The sequence below is a fragment of the Nymphalis io genome, chromosome 23 (genome assembly GCF_905147045.1).
Source record: "Nymphalis io chromosome 23, ilAglIoxx1.1, whole genome shotgun sequence".
In the NCBI taxonomy this organism is placed as follows: Eukaryota; Metazoa; Arthropoda; class Insecta; order Lepidoptera; family Nymphalidae; genus Nymphalis; species Nymphalis io.
Window position 1 is genome coordinate 783,587 of NC_065910.1, and position 21,165 is coordinate 804,751.

The 21,165-nt window shown below is 33.6% G+C and overlaps 1 protein-coding gene across 1 annotated transcript in view; it reads right to left on the reverse strand.

The window, feature by feature from the left end:
* The window catches only part of LOC126777653 (facilitated trehalose transporter Tret1-like), a 91,590-nt gene that overhangs the window by 13,158 nt on the left and 57,267 nt on the right, over positions 1-21,165 (reverse strand). The window contains exon 3 of the mRNA XM_050500770.1: positions 15,685-15,847. Coding sequence (XP_050356727.1) covers positions 15,685-15,847 — 163 coding nt within the window. The remainder of the gene's footprint in view (positions 1-15,684; positions 15,848-21,165) is intronic.

Consider the following 21,165-nt stretch of genomic DNA (forward strand, 5'->3'; position numbering starts at 1 on the left):
TTTTAGTTTTAAAATAAAGATGCTTGGAATGTCAAAATATTCGATTTTTAAATTCAAACTCTTATAAGTTATTTTGAATTACTCACATTAAGGTCTTAAATAAGTATATACAAATCAAAAATAATAATATACAAATAATAACTGCGTGGAATGCTAGCAAGAATACTAGCAGTATTTCCCCGGGGAATTGCAATTCCTATCCACTGGGCGAAAAATTAACCAATCCAGACAGTGGACTTTTGTATCGTCACGTTACAGAATTTAACGTAATTGTAAATTTGCCACCGATTCGGACTGCAGATTCTACCGAGAAGAACCGCGAAGAAACTCATTAGTTACACTCAGTTCCAATAATTAAATAACTTCATGTTTTTTAAAACTCATACATATATATCACATTTTGTTTTTTGATTTTCAAAAACTCAAAGGTGCTCAGTGGATAAGAGATTATATTCTTATCAAAAATTACGATTCTTAAAGTGAAACTCACGGTCGCCGATGCGTGAAACAATTCATAAGTCCCCAAGGCCTCAATTTAAAATGCCATTAAAAATATTTACTCCTTAGGGCATAATTATCTTACCAACAATAAACGGCACACTTATCTAACCGCAATCTAACTAAATTAGCATGTATTTTTAAGCAAGTTTATTCAAGTAACTTTGATCTTGTAAAGAAAGAAAAAAACTCAATGCTGGACAAAGACCCTCTGGTCTTGAGGAAAGTCTTGAGGAAAACGCTGTCTAATTTGGTTTTATGGATACGCATGTGGCGGTTTGCATTCGAGAGATTCTGGTTATCAAAACATGCTTTCCTCCACCGCCAAGCACCATATGAATAAACACAAAAATACGCGAATTAAGTACCAGAAAAACCAGTGATCCTGTCGAAACATTCAATCTTTACTCAAGATTTGTCTTATTGGTTGCAAGCCACTTATAAAATTGTAATTAACAGACTGAGGAACTAAAAAAGAATCCTATAATCAGTTCAAATTTCACTTAAAGCCAAGTAACATTAAAAACAATAAAAAAATCTATAACGATGGCTATCTAAGATCGCGTCTTAGATAGCCATCGTAATAACTAAGCACCTTAAAAATACCTGACAGATTATCTCGAGTGCCTGTTATTTGGGGCAGTTAAAATTTTAGAAGTCTCAAATAACAGACCTGCGAAATACAAAATTATCGGTGATTGATTCGCAATTTTAACACTGAAATCAATGGCTTCTGGCTTAACACCTTTTAAAATACCTACAATCATATTAGATACGGCAATATATATACACATATTTATGTGTTATGTTATAAAGGGCAGTGAACTGTGTAGCTATGGACAGCTTAAGTTATACATAAAAAAATGTTTAAACATGAAGAAGAATTTCGTGTCGTATTGTCGAGTCAATTAAAAAGTATTCTGCGTAATATTGAATTGTTTTCTTGAGAATTGAGTTGGAGAGGAGGAGGGAGATATGAATAAAACATATCGAGAAATCCTCGATAATAATAATATCCTGGGACATTTTTCATACACGACTATCTGATCCCAAACTAAGCCGAGCTATGGAAACGTACTATGGAAACCAGACAACTGATATATACACTACTTTTCTTTTGTAAATACATACTTATATAGATAATTACATCCAGAATGTCTGTCCTGGGAAGGAATCGAACACACAACCTTCGGCGTGAAAGGCAAGTATCTAAGTCAATGAAAGAAGAACGTTAAATAATCACATAACACTTTCATTTCATTATCACAATACACAAAAAATGTACTGTTCAGTTCACTTATTAAATCTAAACTCTATAACGTGAACGGATACTGTCAAAATGTTACAGTGTTAGGAAACACCTCGTGTACAAACATACAGTCAATTACCGTCATCGTAAAAGGCGCATGTCAACTTAAAAGATATGTCAATATGATATTTAGCATGCACGTACGTTTATAGAGAGAAAGTCTGCCTATAAAATATGTTATGTTGTCAAATCTGGGAGCAGACACTGTTACAAATACTTTTCACTATACCAGTTTTATGCTGAACGTTCTAACATTGGCATGAGTTGTTGCGTTCAGATATATAAGGACGAACATTTATTTGCCTATTACTAAATTATACTAAATTTTTCTCACTTACTAAACTTCCAATACATACATAATGGATATTTTTTTTATAGAATAGGAAACCGGACAAGCATATGGGCCACCTGATGGTAAGTGGTCACCAACGCCCTTAGACATTGGCACTGTAAGAAATAGTGATCATCGCTTACATTGCCAAAGCGCCACCAACCTTGGGACCTAAGTTTTTATATCCCTTGTGCCTGTAATTAAACTGGCTCGCTCACCCTTCAAACCGGAATACAACAATACCAAGTACTGCTGTTTTGCGTTAGAATATCTGATGAGTGGGTGGTACCTACCCAGACGAGCTTGCACAAAGCTCTACCACCAGTACATCTCTACAACCAATAAGCTTTTAGAACAGCGTTCTAGATTCAATTTACAGCCATTTCTTCAAAGGGATCGTAACCCTTAGCCCATCAATTTGTCATTTACATGCTTATTTTAAATTATATTTAACATTTATTTAATTATAAATTTCCAAATTAAAATGGTAACTTAAAAATTATTAATATTGTATACTTATTTTTATACTTTGTAAGTTATATTATCTATGCCTTTTATTGTAGATGTTGGCAAAAAGTTACGAGCAAATGTGGCATTTGATGGTAAGTGATCAACTTCGCCCACAGACACTGGTATTGTAAGAAATATAAGCAACTCTTTATATTAAAAGAATAATCTAAGATGATATCCATCCTTTGTGCCAGTAATTAAAATTATTATAATTAACTGAATCACTTACTATTCGAACCGAAACTCGATTAAGTGCTGTCTGGTTAGAATAATAGATAGAAACGTAGTACTCACACAGATTGGAGTGCACAAAGCCCCACCAGATAGTAAACAATGGAAGGTAACATGACTAAAGTTCCTTGTCATATTATATTTCCAATACTCTATACGATAAATTTTTAATATATATGTTATCTATCCTTTTAATTACATTGGCTCACTTATTATTCATGATACAAAGCATTGCTTAATGGTATATAAAATAAATGGGAAGTATCAAGACTGGTTAGCACTAAAAACGATGACTTGCGTCTAGTGTACTTATGAAACGTTTTACAACAATCTCGAACAATACATTCGAATATTTTATCGTCAATAATATTACCATATAGTCTCTATAAATTGAACATTTTAAGAGTTTTATCACTTTAGATACGTGCAAACATGGATCAAGAACAAAGGCTATTTCGCGTTACTATGTGGGAATTTGTTGTAAATACGAAATTATCGTAAAATTCCCTATTTATTACAGACTTCCAAGAACGGCATAAATCTTTGCAAGGGTCCTGCCGCTTGGGAATTTAAATTATATAATTTGCTTACGTTTAAAAAATAATGATCGCTTTTTAATGTAAAGATTTTTATGAACTTATTTTAAATAAAGCATTGTAAAGCGGTTGTAAACAATACTTTGTCTTCCTCTTTCGTACGTCAAAATACTGACGACAGAAAGAGAGAATATAGTTTGAAAGTTTTCATACATTACACAACCTCTATTAATAAGATCGATTGTATGCGTATTTTATGAATTTAATTATTATGCGAGGAGGTGATTAGTTGTTAATACTGCTTATTGTAATGTTACATTTTCAAAATGAAAAACAAGTCGTCCTCTTTAATTTATAACGAATATTAAAAATTATATATAAAAATGAATAACAGTAACTGCCTGTTAATGTGCCACTGCTGGGCTAAGGCCTCCTCTCCCTTTTGAGGAGAAGGTTTGGAGCTTATTCCACCACGCTGCTCCAATGCGGGTAGGTAGAATAAACATGTGGCAGAATTTCAATGAAATTAGACACATGCAGGTTACCTCACGATGTTTTCCTTCACGAGATGAATTATAAACGCAAATTAAGCACATGAAAATTCAATTAATGTGCTTAATTTGTCACTGAGCAACCTCGGCTATAAAAATGAATGTTATGTCAGAATTTATAAACTTTATTTTATTCGAAAGCAAGCAGACGTATATATATATATATATATCAAAACATTTAATCCTGACTATATTAATTACCATATATGTATAATAAAAGTTTTTGACAAAAAATTAATTCGGATCAACCCACTGTCGACAACCCTAATCATCTTGGTCAATCTCGCTCCAAATTTACGATCCGACCTTATTGCATACGTTATAAAGATTAATATCGCGTGCACATTTGAATTTATCGATGTGCCTTACTAGTTGGACATAAAGTCCATATTCGTTTAATTTCGTTTATTTAGAATAATTTATGACGCTTTTACGTTCGTTCAGAATATGAAACAATTTAGGTTTTCAGTGTTCACCATTGTATGTTGAATTCAAGTAGAAGTCGTTTTGAAATATATGACAAGACGTTTCGTAACTCGTATGTCCACAAATTTGTTATATTTTAGTGAAACTGAATGGTTTGTATCGTTATGTTGTGTTATATTAATTGTTATCTTGTGGTGTTGTATCATACGTAACAGCCTGTGATTATCCCACTGCTGGGCTAAGGCCTCCTCTCCCTTTTTAAGGAGAAGGTTTGGAGCTTTTCCAACACGCTGCTCCAATGCGGGTTGGTGGAAGACACGTGTGGCAGAATTTCAGTGAAATTAGACACATGCAGGTTTCCTCACGATGTTTTCCTTCACCGTAAAGCACGAGATGAATTATAATTACAAATTAAGCACATGAAAATTCAGTGGTGCTTGCCCGGGTTTGAACCCACGATCATCGGTTAAGATTCACGCGTTCTTACCACTGGGCCATCTCAGCTACATCAATACAATGTAAGTGAAGGAGTTACAATTTTTTAGTAAATCTTAGGACAGTATTAAGTTTCATTCTGACTCGTTGGGTTATTGTCATCCCACTCCCCCAATGCTGATTTTATCTCTCAGGTCCGAGATATTTATTTCCGAAGCGGTGGTAGATTTTTGAAAGCTTTATTCGAGGTTGAATAGGGATATTAGTAATTTACTTTAAGCGGGCATATCATTTCTTTTAAGTATTAGCAAAATAATGTGCTATTATTAATAATTTAGACATATTTGTATCATAAAGTTATAGGATATATAGAGCTGAGCGAAAGCGAGATAGCCCAGCGACTAGAACACGTTAATCTTAACCAAAGATTGCGAGTTCAATCTTGTGGATTAAACTCGCAAACACTACTGAGCTTAAATGTGATTAATTGATTTGTGTTTATAATTCATCTCGTGCTCGGCGGTGAAGGAAAACATCCTAAGGATCCTCGTTATATCCAAATCACTGAGATTCACACCTTTAACCATCAACCCACGTAATAGTACAGCACAGTGGAATAATAGTTTAAAATATTCTAAAATATTATAAAATAAACGAGCTTAATAACGTATGAGATATAGAAAGCTCGTTTCGATAAAGCTTTCATATGACACTATGTAAAAACTAATATTTGTATTTCAATGTATAGTATTTTTTTTTAGATGTAATTGAACCAATATTGATAGTGTTTGTTATCTTTATAGAACCGATGTTGTTAAATAAAAAAAGAGTATTTTTAAAAATATAAGCTATATATTTTTAAACATTATCTCAATTAATAAATATTAAAAAAAAACTACTTTAAATCTTCCGGCCTTATTGTTACCTGTGCTTTTTTCGCGCAATTTAAGAGCCCTTAACCTAAATATTTAATTGCAAAAATCGACTGCAATTGTATAGGAGGACGCACACTCGTGAGCCATTGAGTACGTTCTGAATTCAATTTCAGATCGTTAGTATTGGGGGTAAGTGTCTCAAAGTTTGAGGATAAGTGTACCATTTTTAAGGTTTTAATTAAGTAAAATTATCTCATTTAATTAAATAATAATTAAACATTTTTGAAACACATATTTAAAGAAACTTATAAAAGTCGCTCAAAGCTTGATTAGTTAAGTAATGCTGTCTTTTTCCTTCGAATGTAAAATCAATAATGATAGAAAGAGCGAAATCTGTATTTATCTGAACCGCTAAGCAACGTTTAAGGCCGATAGATTTTTTAATGCTATTAAGATTCATAGTCATAAAATTTAAATTTATCAACGGATAAAATTTATTTCATTCTTGTTATTGCGTGCATAAGACACATTAATATTATTTGAATAGACAGTTTAACAATTTGTTATAATCGAATTTGTGGTAACAATAGTATTTTTATTGAACCGAAAATCAATCTTTAATTTATTTATAGTACTAGAGACAAGTTGAGTTTGTTGTCGGTTCTTTCTAGAAGAATCAACATTCCGAAAGAGTAGCATTACATTAAAACAAATGAAAAGTGCTTGTAAGAGCCTAATCGAATAGTCTATTTTAATTTTAATCATACAATTAAATTAGTTGCCCGAAAGTAGATCGGGTAAACGAGTTATAGTTGACACAGTGATAGGTATTTTTGCCTGCCAAATTCGTATGCCTTTAATAATATAGCGATATAACGCTTCTGAAGTAGTTTTGCTTTTGTCACGAATTCTCTCATTTTTGGAACTTCGACTTTAAAATATTTAAAGATAATTTAAACATAACAATACTAAGTATTGCTGTTTGAGAATGCGGTAGAATAGAGCTTTACTGGTGGTAGGACTTTGTGCAAGCTCGTCTGGGTAGGTACCACCCGTAACCGTAACCGTAACCGTAACAGCCTGTGAATGTCCCACTGCTGGGCTAAAGGCCTCCTCTCCTCTTTTTGAGGAGAAGGTTTGGAGCTTATTTCACCACGCTGCTCCAATGCGGGTTGGTAGAATTCACATGTGGCAGAACTTCAGTGAAATTAGACACATGCAGGTTTCCTCACGATGTTTTCCTTCACCGTAAAGCACGAGATGAATTATAATCACAAATTAAGCACATGAAAATTCAGTGGTGCTTGCCCGGGTTTGAACCCACGATCATCGGTTAAGATTCACGCGTTCTTACCACAGGGCCATCTCGGCTTAACAGGTACCACCCACTCATCAGATATTCTAGCGCAAAACAGCAATACTTGATATTGTTGTGTTCCGGTTTGAAGGGTGAGTGAGCCAGTGTAATTACAGGCACAAGGGACATAAAATCTTAGGTCCCAAGGTTGGTGGCATTGGCTATAAGCGATGGTTGCAGACGAGTTAGCACAAAGCCCTACCCTACCACCTAGAGTGGCGAAATAGGATTAAAACGTTATATTTAGGAGAAGCGAAGGTACCTTAAAAATATAAATATCTTTAAAATAATTAACAGTTAGCTCGATTAATACATAATTTTAATCGTAAGAATAAATGCTATTCTAATTTAAAAAAAAATTCGAGAACATTCCTAAAGGACCAAAGATCGACATATCTATATACAAACCCGTTAAATATATCTCTTCCTAAGTTAAATGTCATCGTTTACATAAAATCTTAGTTCCCAAGGTTGGTGGCGCATTGGCTATAAGCGATGGTTGACATTTCTTACAATGCGAATGTCTAAGGGCGTTTGGTGACCACTTACCATCAGGTGGCCCATATGCTCGTCCACCTTCCTATTCTATATAAAAAAAAAAGTTTAAAAACAACTAAAAACAATATTAAACAAGTTCTAACTTGCTATGCACTATTTTCTAAGTGCATACGTGCGGACAACATAATTGTTTGACTATTAATGTATTTGCTATAAACGATACCGAGGTTTCACTTAGCAATTATCTGCGCATGATTTATTATACAATTACACTTGACAAAACAGTATTTATAATTATACTAATATTGTTTGATAAACGTTTGTTTATTATTAGTTTCGAAGAGTTTTTTTTTTAATTAGACTAATATTCTTTTAAATAATTGAAAACGATCATCGTTACCCGGAGATACACAAAAAAATATTCACAGGATAAAATCGGCGTCCACTTTGGTACAAAAGTTGGTTATATCCTTGTGCAATAGGTACAATATAGTATAGTAACAGCCTATAAATGTCCCACTGCTGGGCTAAGGCCTCCTCTCCCTATTTGAGGAGAAGGTTTGGAGCTTATTCCACCACGCTGCTCCAATGCGGGTTGGTGGAAAATAGGTACAATACATAAATACAATAGGTCACTTACTCTTCCTATTAAAAAAAACGATAAACTTTCTATGATTTGAGTAAATTTACATTATATGTACATAAACATAAGCTAAGCTCGATTTGTCACCATCATAAATATTCCCTACCACCAAACAGCAATAGAATTATTTTTTTTTAGAATAGGAAAGCGGATGAGCATATGGGCCACCTGATGGTAAGTGGTCATCAACGCCCTTAGATATTGGCATTGTAAGAAATGTTAACCATCGCTTACATCACCGATGCGCCACCAACCTTGGGAACTAAGGTGCTATGTCCCTTGTGCCTGTAACTACACTGGCTCACTCACCCTTCAAAAGCGGAACACAATACCTAGTACTGCTGTTTTTCGGTAGAATATCTCATGAGTGGGTGGTACCTACCCAGACGAGCTTGCACAAAGCCCTACCACCATTTCCTATGTATCTAATAATACCGTGCTCCAGTTGAAATGATAAATGAGCTAATATTATTATACAAGGGACATCCTTAGCTCCGCTTAGCTTAGTTGAAAGCGGATTGACGATAGTGACAACAAAAACATTTCTCATCTACCTTCCAATTTCATCATTCAATAAAAGAATAATCACATGACTGTAAGTTATTACATATTATATGTTTTGAGAAAGAATCTTCTAGAAGATTCTAGGAATATAAAATAAAGATAAATTTTATTTTAAAATAACAGGTGGACGATGTTGAATATATCCACGTGTAACAGTTGTTACTGGCCATGTTTTATTAAAACAGAGCGCAAGAATGCGCGTAGCATTTAATGTTAGAACAATAGATGTTGTACAGAGTAATATATGTGTAGAGACGTATGATAAACTATAAATAAACTCGATTTTTTTTTTAAATATAGTGGTTATAAATCGTTTTTGATTTTTTTTATCATATAGGTAGGCGCACATATGGGCCACCTGATGGTAAGTCGTCACCAACGTCCGTAGATATTGGCATTGTGAAAAATGTTAACCATCGCTTACATCGCCAATGTGCCACCAATCTTGTGAACTAAGATGTTATGTCCCTTGTGCCTGTAATTACACTGGCTCACTCACTTTTCAAACCGGAACACAACAATACCAAGTACTGCTGTTTTGTGGTTGAATATCTGATGAGTGTGTGGTACCTACCCAGATGAGCTTGCACAAAGCCCTACCACTAGTAGGTAACTATTTTAGGATAAATGTCTTTGTACGTATTTTTAATCAAGGCCATCTATGTATTTTATTTGCTCAAAAATATTTAATTATAAAAAACAACAAAATAGACATACACAAATTATAAAAAGGTCATAGTTTAGAAGGCTCTAAAAGATTATACTGTTGCATTGCTAACCTCAGTTTTTCAGGCTCAGGCTAGGATATCGTTATCTCCTAAGTGTTTACCAGTTTCAAAAGAATATATTTCTATGTAGACCACGACGGAACAACTGCGTCATTTATGCTCGAAATGATCAATTCGAGTTATACAGAGACATAAATGAGATTCACAAAACTATAAACCTAAACGTTGGCATAGATAGATTATGAGAGGGCAGAGCCATCTGTGCTCCAACTACCTTTCAGATATAGTAGTCATGCACGGTCTGTGTCTAAGATACACTGGGACAGCTGTAACTCGTATGTAAATTGAACACGGGGTGTGTCCCATTGTTTCTGAAAAACCAATTCTGTGAAACAGATTTCATCAGGAATCAAAACAGGGTTGTTTCAACTTCCCCGATATCCTATCCTCCTTTTGCTGCCGTCCTCCTGGGGGCCATCTGAAATAGAACACCTGAGGCCTTCACCTCACGCATCCATGGACCCAGGGTAAAGCGCTATCACTTAAGCCCCGGACGTCGGGGCTGGTAATCCTAACCTCTATCCTATTTCAACTATAACAACAGTCGAACTTGAAATGTCGTTAGAGGAATTGGAAGTTCACGGCAATTACTTTAATTAAGTTTTTGATGTGAAACATATTTTAGGTCTTGGAGGTAAGACCGACTCGCATATTTTATATAGAACAGGTCGGACGTAGTAGAGGACGGGCAATTGGGCCACCTAATGGTAAGTGCTCACCATCGCCCATAGACATTAGAAGAAATATTAACCATCCCATACATCGCTAATGCGCAATTTTGCGCAAACCAACCTTGGAAACGAAGATGTGATGTCCCTGTGAAATAGTTGCACAGGTTCACTAACGTTCCAACCGTAATACAACAATACTAAGTACTGCTGTTTTGCGGTAGAATATATGCGATGATTAGGCGGTACCTAAATAGACTGAGCTGAAAGCCCTAAGCCCTACCATTAAGTAAATGTCATTATGCCCCCTCTCTCTGCCGCTCTCTTCTTACTTGTGTGTGCGTACGTTCTACCTATATACTTCGTTATTATATCATATTATTTTAATAGAAAAAAATAATGAAATGAATAATTTCCTTTAATCACTCGATATTTATTTATTGGTTTCTATAATTTAAAATTATTTTCAAATCACGAGCGTTCCGTAACGGAATAAATTTTGGTCTCCTTTGAAGTATGTACATCACCACTGCCGGAATGAACCGGATATGATTTTGTGTACTTAACTATTAAAAACAAATCGAGTTTTCTAAAAATTTCTTACTTGTACAGTTTATTTTCAAATCCCTTATTGTATTTGTATAATGTTGTAACCACGTGACCTACATTCTAAATATTGTATGCAAATAATTAGCGGAATTCAGACGCCTTGGTCCATTCATTTTGTTTTGCTCGTTGTAATAATAACTCAGACTTAGAATACGGGGCAATGGTGATTTTGATCTGTTTATTAATCCTTTAACCTGAATTTTAAAGGCAGTACGGACACGGTCAGGGGTTTGATTTCCGATTGTGTTTATCGTCTATTATAATATAACTTGATTTAATAATTGTTTATTGAAATAAATCTATCGTACATATAATAAATTTAAATTATTGGAAACTTTATTGATATATTTAGTATAATGTTATTATACTGTTTATTTCCTGAAGTATAAATATATATAAATTAATGTCCTATTTCTCGGTATCTATTGTAATTGATATGTAGTCAATCGACTATTATATTATATGTATATATGATGTTGCCGATATATACAAATTGATAATGCTCGGACCATATTTCAAGATATATTCCTCATTGTAGCCAAAACGATCGTCATAACTATAAAATAAATATTTATTTAAAATTTACTCCATCGAATTACACTCTTATATATTTGAATCATATTGTCAAATTTAATTAGATACACAGATGTGACAAGAAAACTCTTTTTTATAAGCAGTCATTTATTCAATTTGGTTATGAAAGTTTAAATAACCATGTCTATTGATATTATAAGAAATTAACTGTTCATTACTCGTTTTCGTCTTTATAATCTTATAAGGGCGGAAAGTAGTTCTTAATTTCGACCTGCGATTCCGTCTGCGTGTAGGAGGGCATGGAGTACATTATACCATTTTTTAAATCCTGACAACGTGTATGCAAAATTTCATAATGATTGGTCGAGTAATTAAGACATAAAAGCGTTACACACTTATTTTCACATTTGTAATATTAGTATGTCACTCACTGATTGCCTAGTTGGTCCTGTTTAGATATAAGGCCATAGATATCGTTCTGGGTTCAAACCCTTGGTCACGCCAATAAAATGTTATTGGGTTTTTGTATCGAAGATTCTCAGTAGCTACCCGAAGTCTGGAAATGTCAACCATCGCTTATAGCCAATGCGCCACCAACCTTGGGAACTAAGATTTTATGTCCCTTGTGCCTGTAATTACACTGGCTCACTCATCCTTCAAACCGGAACACAACAATATCAAGTATTGCTGTTTTGCGGTAGAATATCTGATGAGTGGGTGGTACCTACCCAGACGAGCTTGCACAAAGCCCTACCACCAGTAAAATTAAAATAAAGTAAAATTGGCCGAAATCGATCAGGACGACGTCATCAGTACGGATGACAATATTCTTCCGCATTAATAATTAATCTCTAAGTTAATACTTTTTATCGAGTATCAGAAGTTACGTAAAATTTTATTTAATGGTTTCACAAATTGTTTTAATTAATATAAAGAATCCCATTACCAAGTTCATGTAACTTGGTAGTGGGTTTAAGCAATCAATATCTCGTCCCTATAATAATGGCTGTCTCTGTTAATACGCTTATCTGTGTGAGTGTGATAAAGTGGTAATTATTCCGCGTATCGAGGAACAAGTTCGATTCCCGCTCCGAGTAATATCGAAGGCGTATAACAAGATAATGATAAAGCGCGTCGACAATTTACAAACGATGAACAATTTTGTTTTATAATTATTATTATTTTCGTTTTTTTTTAAAGAACGAATGTACATACATATGTATCGTTGGATACGTAGAGATGTCAAAAATGCGATAAAAATAGTGTCAACCATTTAAAATTATTATTAGTATAATAGAATTAACAAATTTGATAACTTCCACCCTTGCGAGTGGTAGAGTTTTGTGTAGGCTAATTGCACAGCCGCTGTGCAATGAGCACTGGGTACCACTCACAAATCATTTCTTCTACTGTCAAATATCAATACTATTTATTGTCGTGAGGGTGAGTGAGCCGGTGTAACTACAGTGTTGTGTTTTGTCTCAGTTGTACCGACTTGGTTCCTTTTGTAAAACCACATTATATGTGATAATTAAACTGTCATTATATATTTCATTCTGTATTCCTATGTGTCTGGCAATAAGTCAATTTTGAATGAAGAAAACATTGAATATAGTAACTAAATCATTAAGATATATAGCCTTATTCGTAAATCACTATTATATTAAGAATTTAATGACACAGAAAATTCATCTTATTATATGAAAGCTTTGGTAATAAATACTCTAAACCGACCACTTTCACTTTCAAAGACTTTCTTTTAACTATGATTAACTAACTGTTTCTTATTTGACTTATATCTTTCATCGTTCGATAAGCAAACATGTCTTATACATATATATGTATATAAATTGACGCTGTAATATATATATATTAGATTAATAGGCTTCGACGATGTTTAACAAATCACCTCGAAGGTTGGCACGTGTCTATATTGCATGGACATGTTTTGGAAGTGAAAACTTCTTTAGGCGCGTTGCGGTTTATCGTAGGGGATTGACTCGTGGCTTCGCGTCACCGACATGCTAATGTTAATATAATTAAATCGTTGAAAGTACAAATAATTTAAGTATCGTGGAAATTGGATAATAATGATTTAAATTTACGTAAATATTAACAGTATATACAAATAATATAGTTGTACTGTAACTATTATTTATTTAAATTAAGCTGTATTAATATTTTTTACCGAATTTTCGACATCCTGTGTATTTTGATGAATAAAAAGCTGTATAATAAAAAGGGATAGAATTATTAGTTATATATATTTAAAAGTTTCAAGTTTCCACTTCTGTCGACTGCCTGTTTTTTTTTAAATATTTTAGTTCAAATACGATGGCGTTGCATTACATCAACACTTATACCGTGCAACGGATCGCTATGGTTTTATTAGTAGTATGAAAACAATTTACAAACATTACATTTAAATGACGTGGTAGTAGGGCTTTGTGCAAGATCGTCTGGGTTAGTACCACCCACTCATCAGATATTCTACAATAAAAAACGAACATTACATTCCAAGAAGTTTCCCAATTATCATAGGCATGACGTCATAAAAAATTAAACTAGGCAGGCCCGGACTTAGGAATCCAAGGGTCCTAGGCACTTTGATATTTGAGGGCCACCTAACACGAGCGGGATGTATTACGTATTCTCCTTATTAAATAATAAAAATTTTGGAATGAGAATGAAAGTTGCTACGCAAAATTATGTAAAATTTGGTAATATGCAAATATAATGTAATCCATATGTGGGTAAGATAGGGGCCCCCTCACCTTAAAGGGGCCTGTGGGCACTATTATATCTATATAGTTATTCTCCGCTGAAAATGATCCCCGTGAGAATAGTTTGGGAGGATATATCATCAAATTGTTAAGAAAAAAACATTTCTGAGTTCAATATAATAAACCAATTCATTAGACAACAATTATATAAAATATTCGACAAGTGCCAAACCGAATATAACTTGACATTTCTGATATACTAGCGACATGCCCCGGCTCGCTCCAGTTTCACTAACCAGCTTCTAAAACTATCGTCTGACGCAATGGTTGACGAATGTGTCCGCAGTGTGGTGGGGTTTGGTGTTTGATATCGTTCGTTAAATATTATAACAATATTTCATTATATAACCTAGTTATATACGGTAATTTAACACGACATTGGATGCGATTAGGAAATGTAGCTTATAATAGCTGTTTTATGTGTCAAAAAAAACACTAAATGCAAATTTGAATATGCTAGTTTGGAATTCAGGGCTTCAGGAATTAGAATTGTAAGCAAAAGTTGTGTATAAATAAATAAATGAAATTTTTATGATTATTTCACGAGCCGAAATGACTCAGCGGATTCTCTAATACCAAAAATTAATTTTATGTGCTGAATTTGTGTTGAACCAGCGCTTCTCGTATGATATTCCGACGTATATATTCACCAACCCACAGTGAAGTATGGTGGCATCCTTCTCATTAACAGGATTGGAGGTATTTCCTACAGTAATAGTTAATACTATTAATATAGGAAATAATCATTTTCAAGTTATCGCTCGATTTAACCTTTTATTGACGTGCCGGTTGGCGTGGTTGGTAGATGGATGGTTGGTGTTTCCTAACACTGTAACATTTTGACAGTATCCGTACACGTTATAGAGTTTAGATTTAATAACTGAATTGAACAGTATATTTTTTATGTATTGTGATAATGAAATGAAAGTGTTATGTGATTGTTTAATGTTCCTCTTTCATTGACGGGCCGGTTGGCGTGGTTGGTAGATACTTGCCTTTCACGCCGAAGGTTGTGGATTCGATTCTCACCCAAGACAGACATTTGTGTGCATGAACATGTCTGTTTGTCCTGATTCTGGGTGTAATTATCTATATAAAAATGTATTTACATAAGATTTGTAGTATATTAAGTGTCTGGTTTCCATAGTACAAGCTCTGCTTAGTTTGGGATCAGATGGCCGTGTGTGAAGTATATGTATAAATAAGTAAAATACACTTAACAAAATATATACTAAAGATTATTGCTTTCAAACGAAACCCTTCAGCTTTATTATATCATTCTATAATAAGTATAATATGTAGGTACATAGCTAGTTTTATTTACATTGTTATATAAAGAGCTGGTTGTGCTTTCATATCGAATTATATTGTTTTTTATTGTGTATCTTTGTTGGAGACCTAAGCAAAATACTTAAATGACAAAGTCTAATTATTCCTATTCAATGAATGATAAAGTAGCCAATCCATCAGAAAATAGTGAAACTAGCCTTATACTTCGCACCAATCAAGTTCGAGCTAGAATCTTATTTATAACTCACCTAATAAACTTAAACTCGCAATCCAGCTCGCCTGTTGGTCGCTAACGGTGAACGAGCCTTTATGTACCCGGTCATCCTGCATGGACGCGATCGCTGGTGACATGTACCCTTTGCTCAGGCCTGCAGCGAACGGACCGAGGGACACTGCCAGAGCTGCTAAGATCTGGGGATAGATTGAAACTTTTATTAAGCTATTATATTTACGTATATGTATAGTTTTATTTGTAAGAAAAGTATGTCATTCAAATACAAATTAACAAAAGAGTATCTATGCTCTCGGTGGCATCTATATTATACTCGTATACAATTGAGATATAAGCCAAACATTGAAATTTAAATTTGGAACATACACATTACCCTACCCTATCTTATATTTAAAAAATATATACATTCTATTTTTAATTTTATTCAACTGTTATCTTATAATTATATATTCACTTTGATTTTCAAAACCATTGACATATTTTATTTAATCTTTATTGCGTTCGAAAATAGTATTCGAAATAAAATCAATTTTCGAACGTTATGGCGAATCAATCAGCTGTCGGGGTGATGTAACAGGGATGTTATGTTCGGAGCCCTGCATTCGATGTTGGGATCGATCAATGTTTCAAGCGTCATGTAAGTGCGATAATGGATGCGAGGGATGTGACTTTGTCGTTATCCCGTTTAATATCGATGTCGTTGTTTTTTGAATTAGATATACTGGAAAATTGGTCACCGGTAAGTGATCACCAACACCCATAGACGATAATAGGGAGTAAACCGTCCCTTACAACGCCAATGCACCACCAACCTTCAACACTGGCTCTCACGCTGCAGAACAGCTGGAGTAAGTTACAAGTGGGTGTTACCTACCTAAAAAGGTTTTGTATTATAATATTGATAATTTCGATTGTAACAGTAACTAACAATAGATTAACACGAGAAGTAAAAAAAAACTTGTAACACTCAAACCGAGTGTTAGCTATGCAAAGTCAATTCAAACCTCCATGGGCAAGGTGTTTGTTTCTAAACCCAAAAACTGATTTAAATCTTATAAAAAAACCATTGATAAAAAGGCGTATTAATCCGTAAAAGATTATGTACATGATAGAGATAGATTTCAATGCGAGATAAATAATAATTCAATTGTATTTAATAGTAACATGTTGTATGTAACAGTAACAGCCTGTAAATGTCCCACTGTTGGGCTAAGGCCTCCTCTCCCTTTTTGAGGAGAAGATTTGGAAGTTATTCCACCACGCTGCTCCAATGCGGGTTGGTGGAATACACATAACATACAGAATTTCGATGAAATTCGACACATGCAGTTTTCACGATGTTTTCCTTCAACGAAAAGCACGAGATGAATTATAAACAGAATTTAAGCACATGAAAATTCAGAGGTGCTTGCCCGGGGTAGCTTAAGCTTAAGGGTAGCTTAGTGTTTCTAGCCAGTTTTCTCGGTAGAATCTACATTCCGAACCGATGGTAACTTTAAATTTAATGAATCTTGTTAATTACCCATTAATACTCGTAGATATTAGTAGGCTCTACTTGAATAAAATATCATATGATTTGATTTAATGAGAGTAATTAAGTTATTTGCATTTGCTATCAAGGACATTGTTTTTTCAAAATGTATCGAGCATTTAAGATTTAAATTAGTTTCAAAATGAAGATAAGCTTAGCGATAGTAGTTTTAATTTATAAGAAAGAAAATACGTAATTTAATTCGTCTTAGTTACAAACGTTAATTTATTTTGATCAAAAAAGTATAATTAATATAATTAAGTTATAAAAATTAACATTTACATTATTAATTAATGTTATACACGGTTTTGCATTTAAACTGTAATCGTTCAGTTTTATATCTAACATTTTAATTAAACAAAAAATATTTAGAGCGGAAGGTATTAAAAACGCATTAAGTCGTAAAAGTTTTCTAAAATAAAATCAACTAATCAATCTCAATATAACTATCGTAATGTATTTAACGATATCGATATAGAATCCCGGAAGCTTTGTCACATCACTAATCACTAGGCTAGATGTACATTTGAGAGATCAACGACCGACACACTGCCTCACATTCAATACCAAATATAGTTCTGATATTATCAAATGAAAATAGATCATAATTTTTGAGACATAAGGGCGTAGTAGAATGTAAATTTATTTTGGCATTTGAGACGTTTTATCGGTCATAAAATTTGAATATAAATTTTTATTCGAATTGCATCGATGAAAGGCATGTATTTCATAATCTGTTCGAAATTTAAAATAATCAGGAATTATAAATATTTTTCTCGTTTCAAAACGAAATAAATAATAAAATATTATTTTAATATAATTTTAGTATAAGAGGATCTGAATTATCTATCTGTGTTCTGATCCGGTTCTGAGTAGAATCTGCATTCCAAGCAAGTAGTAAAATGTTTAGGTGTAAAATAACGACTCAAAACTATTACAGCTAACTTCGATATAGTAATTTTAAATTTTGTACGCAGAAAGTTGTATCGTCTGTGTGTCCGTTTCGATTAATGATCATTATATATTATTTTTCTAATTACGTTTTCAAAAAAATGTTACGGCGTCCTGGATTTCAGCCAATTGTGCGGCACATATTATAGTGCACAAGTTTGTGCGTCAAACACAGGTCCACTCTCTATTGCCTCTCGCTCATAATTCTATGAGACGGCATATCCGACACGACCGGAAAGAGCTCAGGCGCAAAAACAACGGCTTGACGTTTACAGTTCCAACTTTCAGACTCCGGGACGCTACTGAGAGTTTTCGACAGAAAAACGAACTAACTTTTTAATTGATCCGAACTGGGATTTGAACCCAGGACCTTGGACTCTGCGGGCTTATATCAACTAGATCTATAGGCAGTCAAAGCCACTACCTAAATAGTAACCCAGGTAATCATTTTCCATTGTAAAGTATACCAAAAACATACAAACATAATTTGCAATATATCACTTCCGTTGCCCCTTGTTCTATGTCATAGTTTAAGCAAAAGAAAAAGATGAAGCATTATCTTAATAATGTCATCAAATCGATCTTAGGGATTAATTGATGACGCTCTTAAATCCGCGGCGTCCGATTTAAAGTCTATACTTTATGTATGAGATTATTTTAGTTAATTATTATAAATTAGGGTTTATTTATTATGTTTTTAATAATATCTTCATGGCGTTCGAAAGTTGGTTTACAATTTTAATTCTTTGGGTTGAGTATATAACATACATAAGTGAGTATACCGCTATACGATTTGTACTGATGTGAGCCAGTTTCAAGGTTGAGCCAGAATAATTACAGACACACTAAAACATCTTCACGTTAAGTAACCTCTAAATGTCATACTGGACACGAGCCTCTTTAAGGGATTGGCTTATTTCACCAAGCTGGGCCAATATGGATTGGTATATACAACATGCTAATTCGCAACAATATTAAGTTTTTGATTTAAAGGGTGAGTAAGCTCACTCTGTGAAATAACAGATAGACAATACGTCTTACTTCCCAAATTGCATTAACGATGACGATTTGACGAGCCGGTTGGCGTTGGTAGAACACTTGCCTTTCACGCCGAAGGTTGTGGGTTCGATTCCCACCCAGGACAGACATTTGTGTGCATGAACATGTATGTTTGTCCTGAGTCTGGATGTGATTATCTATATAAGTATGTATTTACAAAAAAAAAGTAGTATATGTAGTATATCAGTTGTCTGGTTTATATAGCACAAGCTTTGTACAAGCTTAATTTGGGATCAGATGGCCGTGTGTGAAAAATGTCCCAGGATATTATTATTATTATTATTATGTTAAATTAAATTGCATTAACGGTTATTCTACCGCAAAACAGCAATACTTGATATTGTTGTGTTCCGGTTTGAAGGGTGAGTGAGCCAGTGTAATTACAGGCACAAGGGACATAAAATCTTAGTTCCCAAGGTTGGTGGCGCATTGGCTATAAGCGATGGTTGACATTTCTTAGAATGCCAATGTCTAAGGGCATTTGGTGACCACTTACCATCAGGTGGCCCATATGCTCGTCCACCTTCCTATTCTATAAAAAAAAATATATATATATTTCTTACAGCACCAAAATCTAAGGGCAGTGTTGACCACATACCATCAGGTGAACAATGCTGCTCCGCCTACATAATTACTTTTGTCGTAAATATTTGTTTGATCACAATGCAACATTAATTATAAATAAAAGAAATAAAATTTTATACTTACATCATCTTTAAGTGGGGGATTTACCTTATTCGTTTATATATTTTTAAATAATTTATATGTTTTTAAAGAAAATTTAATAAGGTTTTCTATATAAAGTTTTTAAGCTATATACATAATTATTACATAATTATTTTGTGAAAAGTCTTCGGTTTTCATTACTCTTGTAATATAGCGTATAATGGCATCAGCGGGTTTCATTTCAATTAAGGGAATCCCTGTGGTTTTTCTATTTGTCAATTCATTAGCTTTGTTCTAAATTAATTACAATAACGCTTATAAAGCTCAGCGTTCAAGGCACTTGAGACTTTTTAGACATATAGAGAGTTATTTTTAAAATTAACTTTATGAAAAACATATATTATCGTTTGTCTTATTTCAATCCACATTTTGTATACCAAGAATCTTCGACAATGTATATTTATACAATGTAAACTACGTAATACATATAATAGTATTTAACAAACGGCCTGGCTAACATATAAACGCTCAGCCCAAATCACTAGGATGACATGAACATTTGCATACGAATTACTTTTACACAGTAAGCCGAATTTAAAAATAACTCCTAAGCTAGTGATAAAGGGGATGAGAGTTTGTAGGAAAATCATTTTTAACGACATTGCTATGAAATTGATATTTAGTAATTCTGAATTATAACGCAAGTGAAGCTACAGCTTCACTTGTTCTCTGCTAGTTAATAAATATTTATTATACGCATGTATCTTTGCGATTAACGCGGATCTATATAAGTCACACTTATTTCCTATTGCTATGTAAACCCATATTACTATTCTATAAACTCGAAACTCACCACAGAAAACGGTCGTGAAATGTTAGAAAGTGATATGCGACATTGACGCATACACCCATCAAAATAGTATATATAAGTCGTTGTCAACATTTCAATGGTGAGTAATGAGGTGAGTTCTCACAGAATAGCTCCGAAGAATTATGTGCTATCGATTAATTTATGCTTATATTTTATCTCAAGCTAGGCAATTGTGGCGTCCCATAATATATACATACAGCTAGTTGAAGAAACATAATATAAGAACTTTAGCAGATATAAGACCTATTATACTGTACAGGATTATATAAAAATTATATGAGATCTTGGAGTTGGTATTCACTTTTCGTTGATGTTCTTATATAAATATAATTATATATAATTATTTGATATTTAAAAAGAGTTACTACTGAGTTTTGCCAGTGCTTAGTGGATTCTACATACCTAATCGATGATAGCTT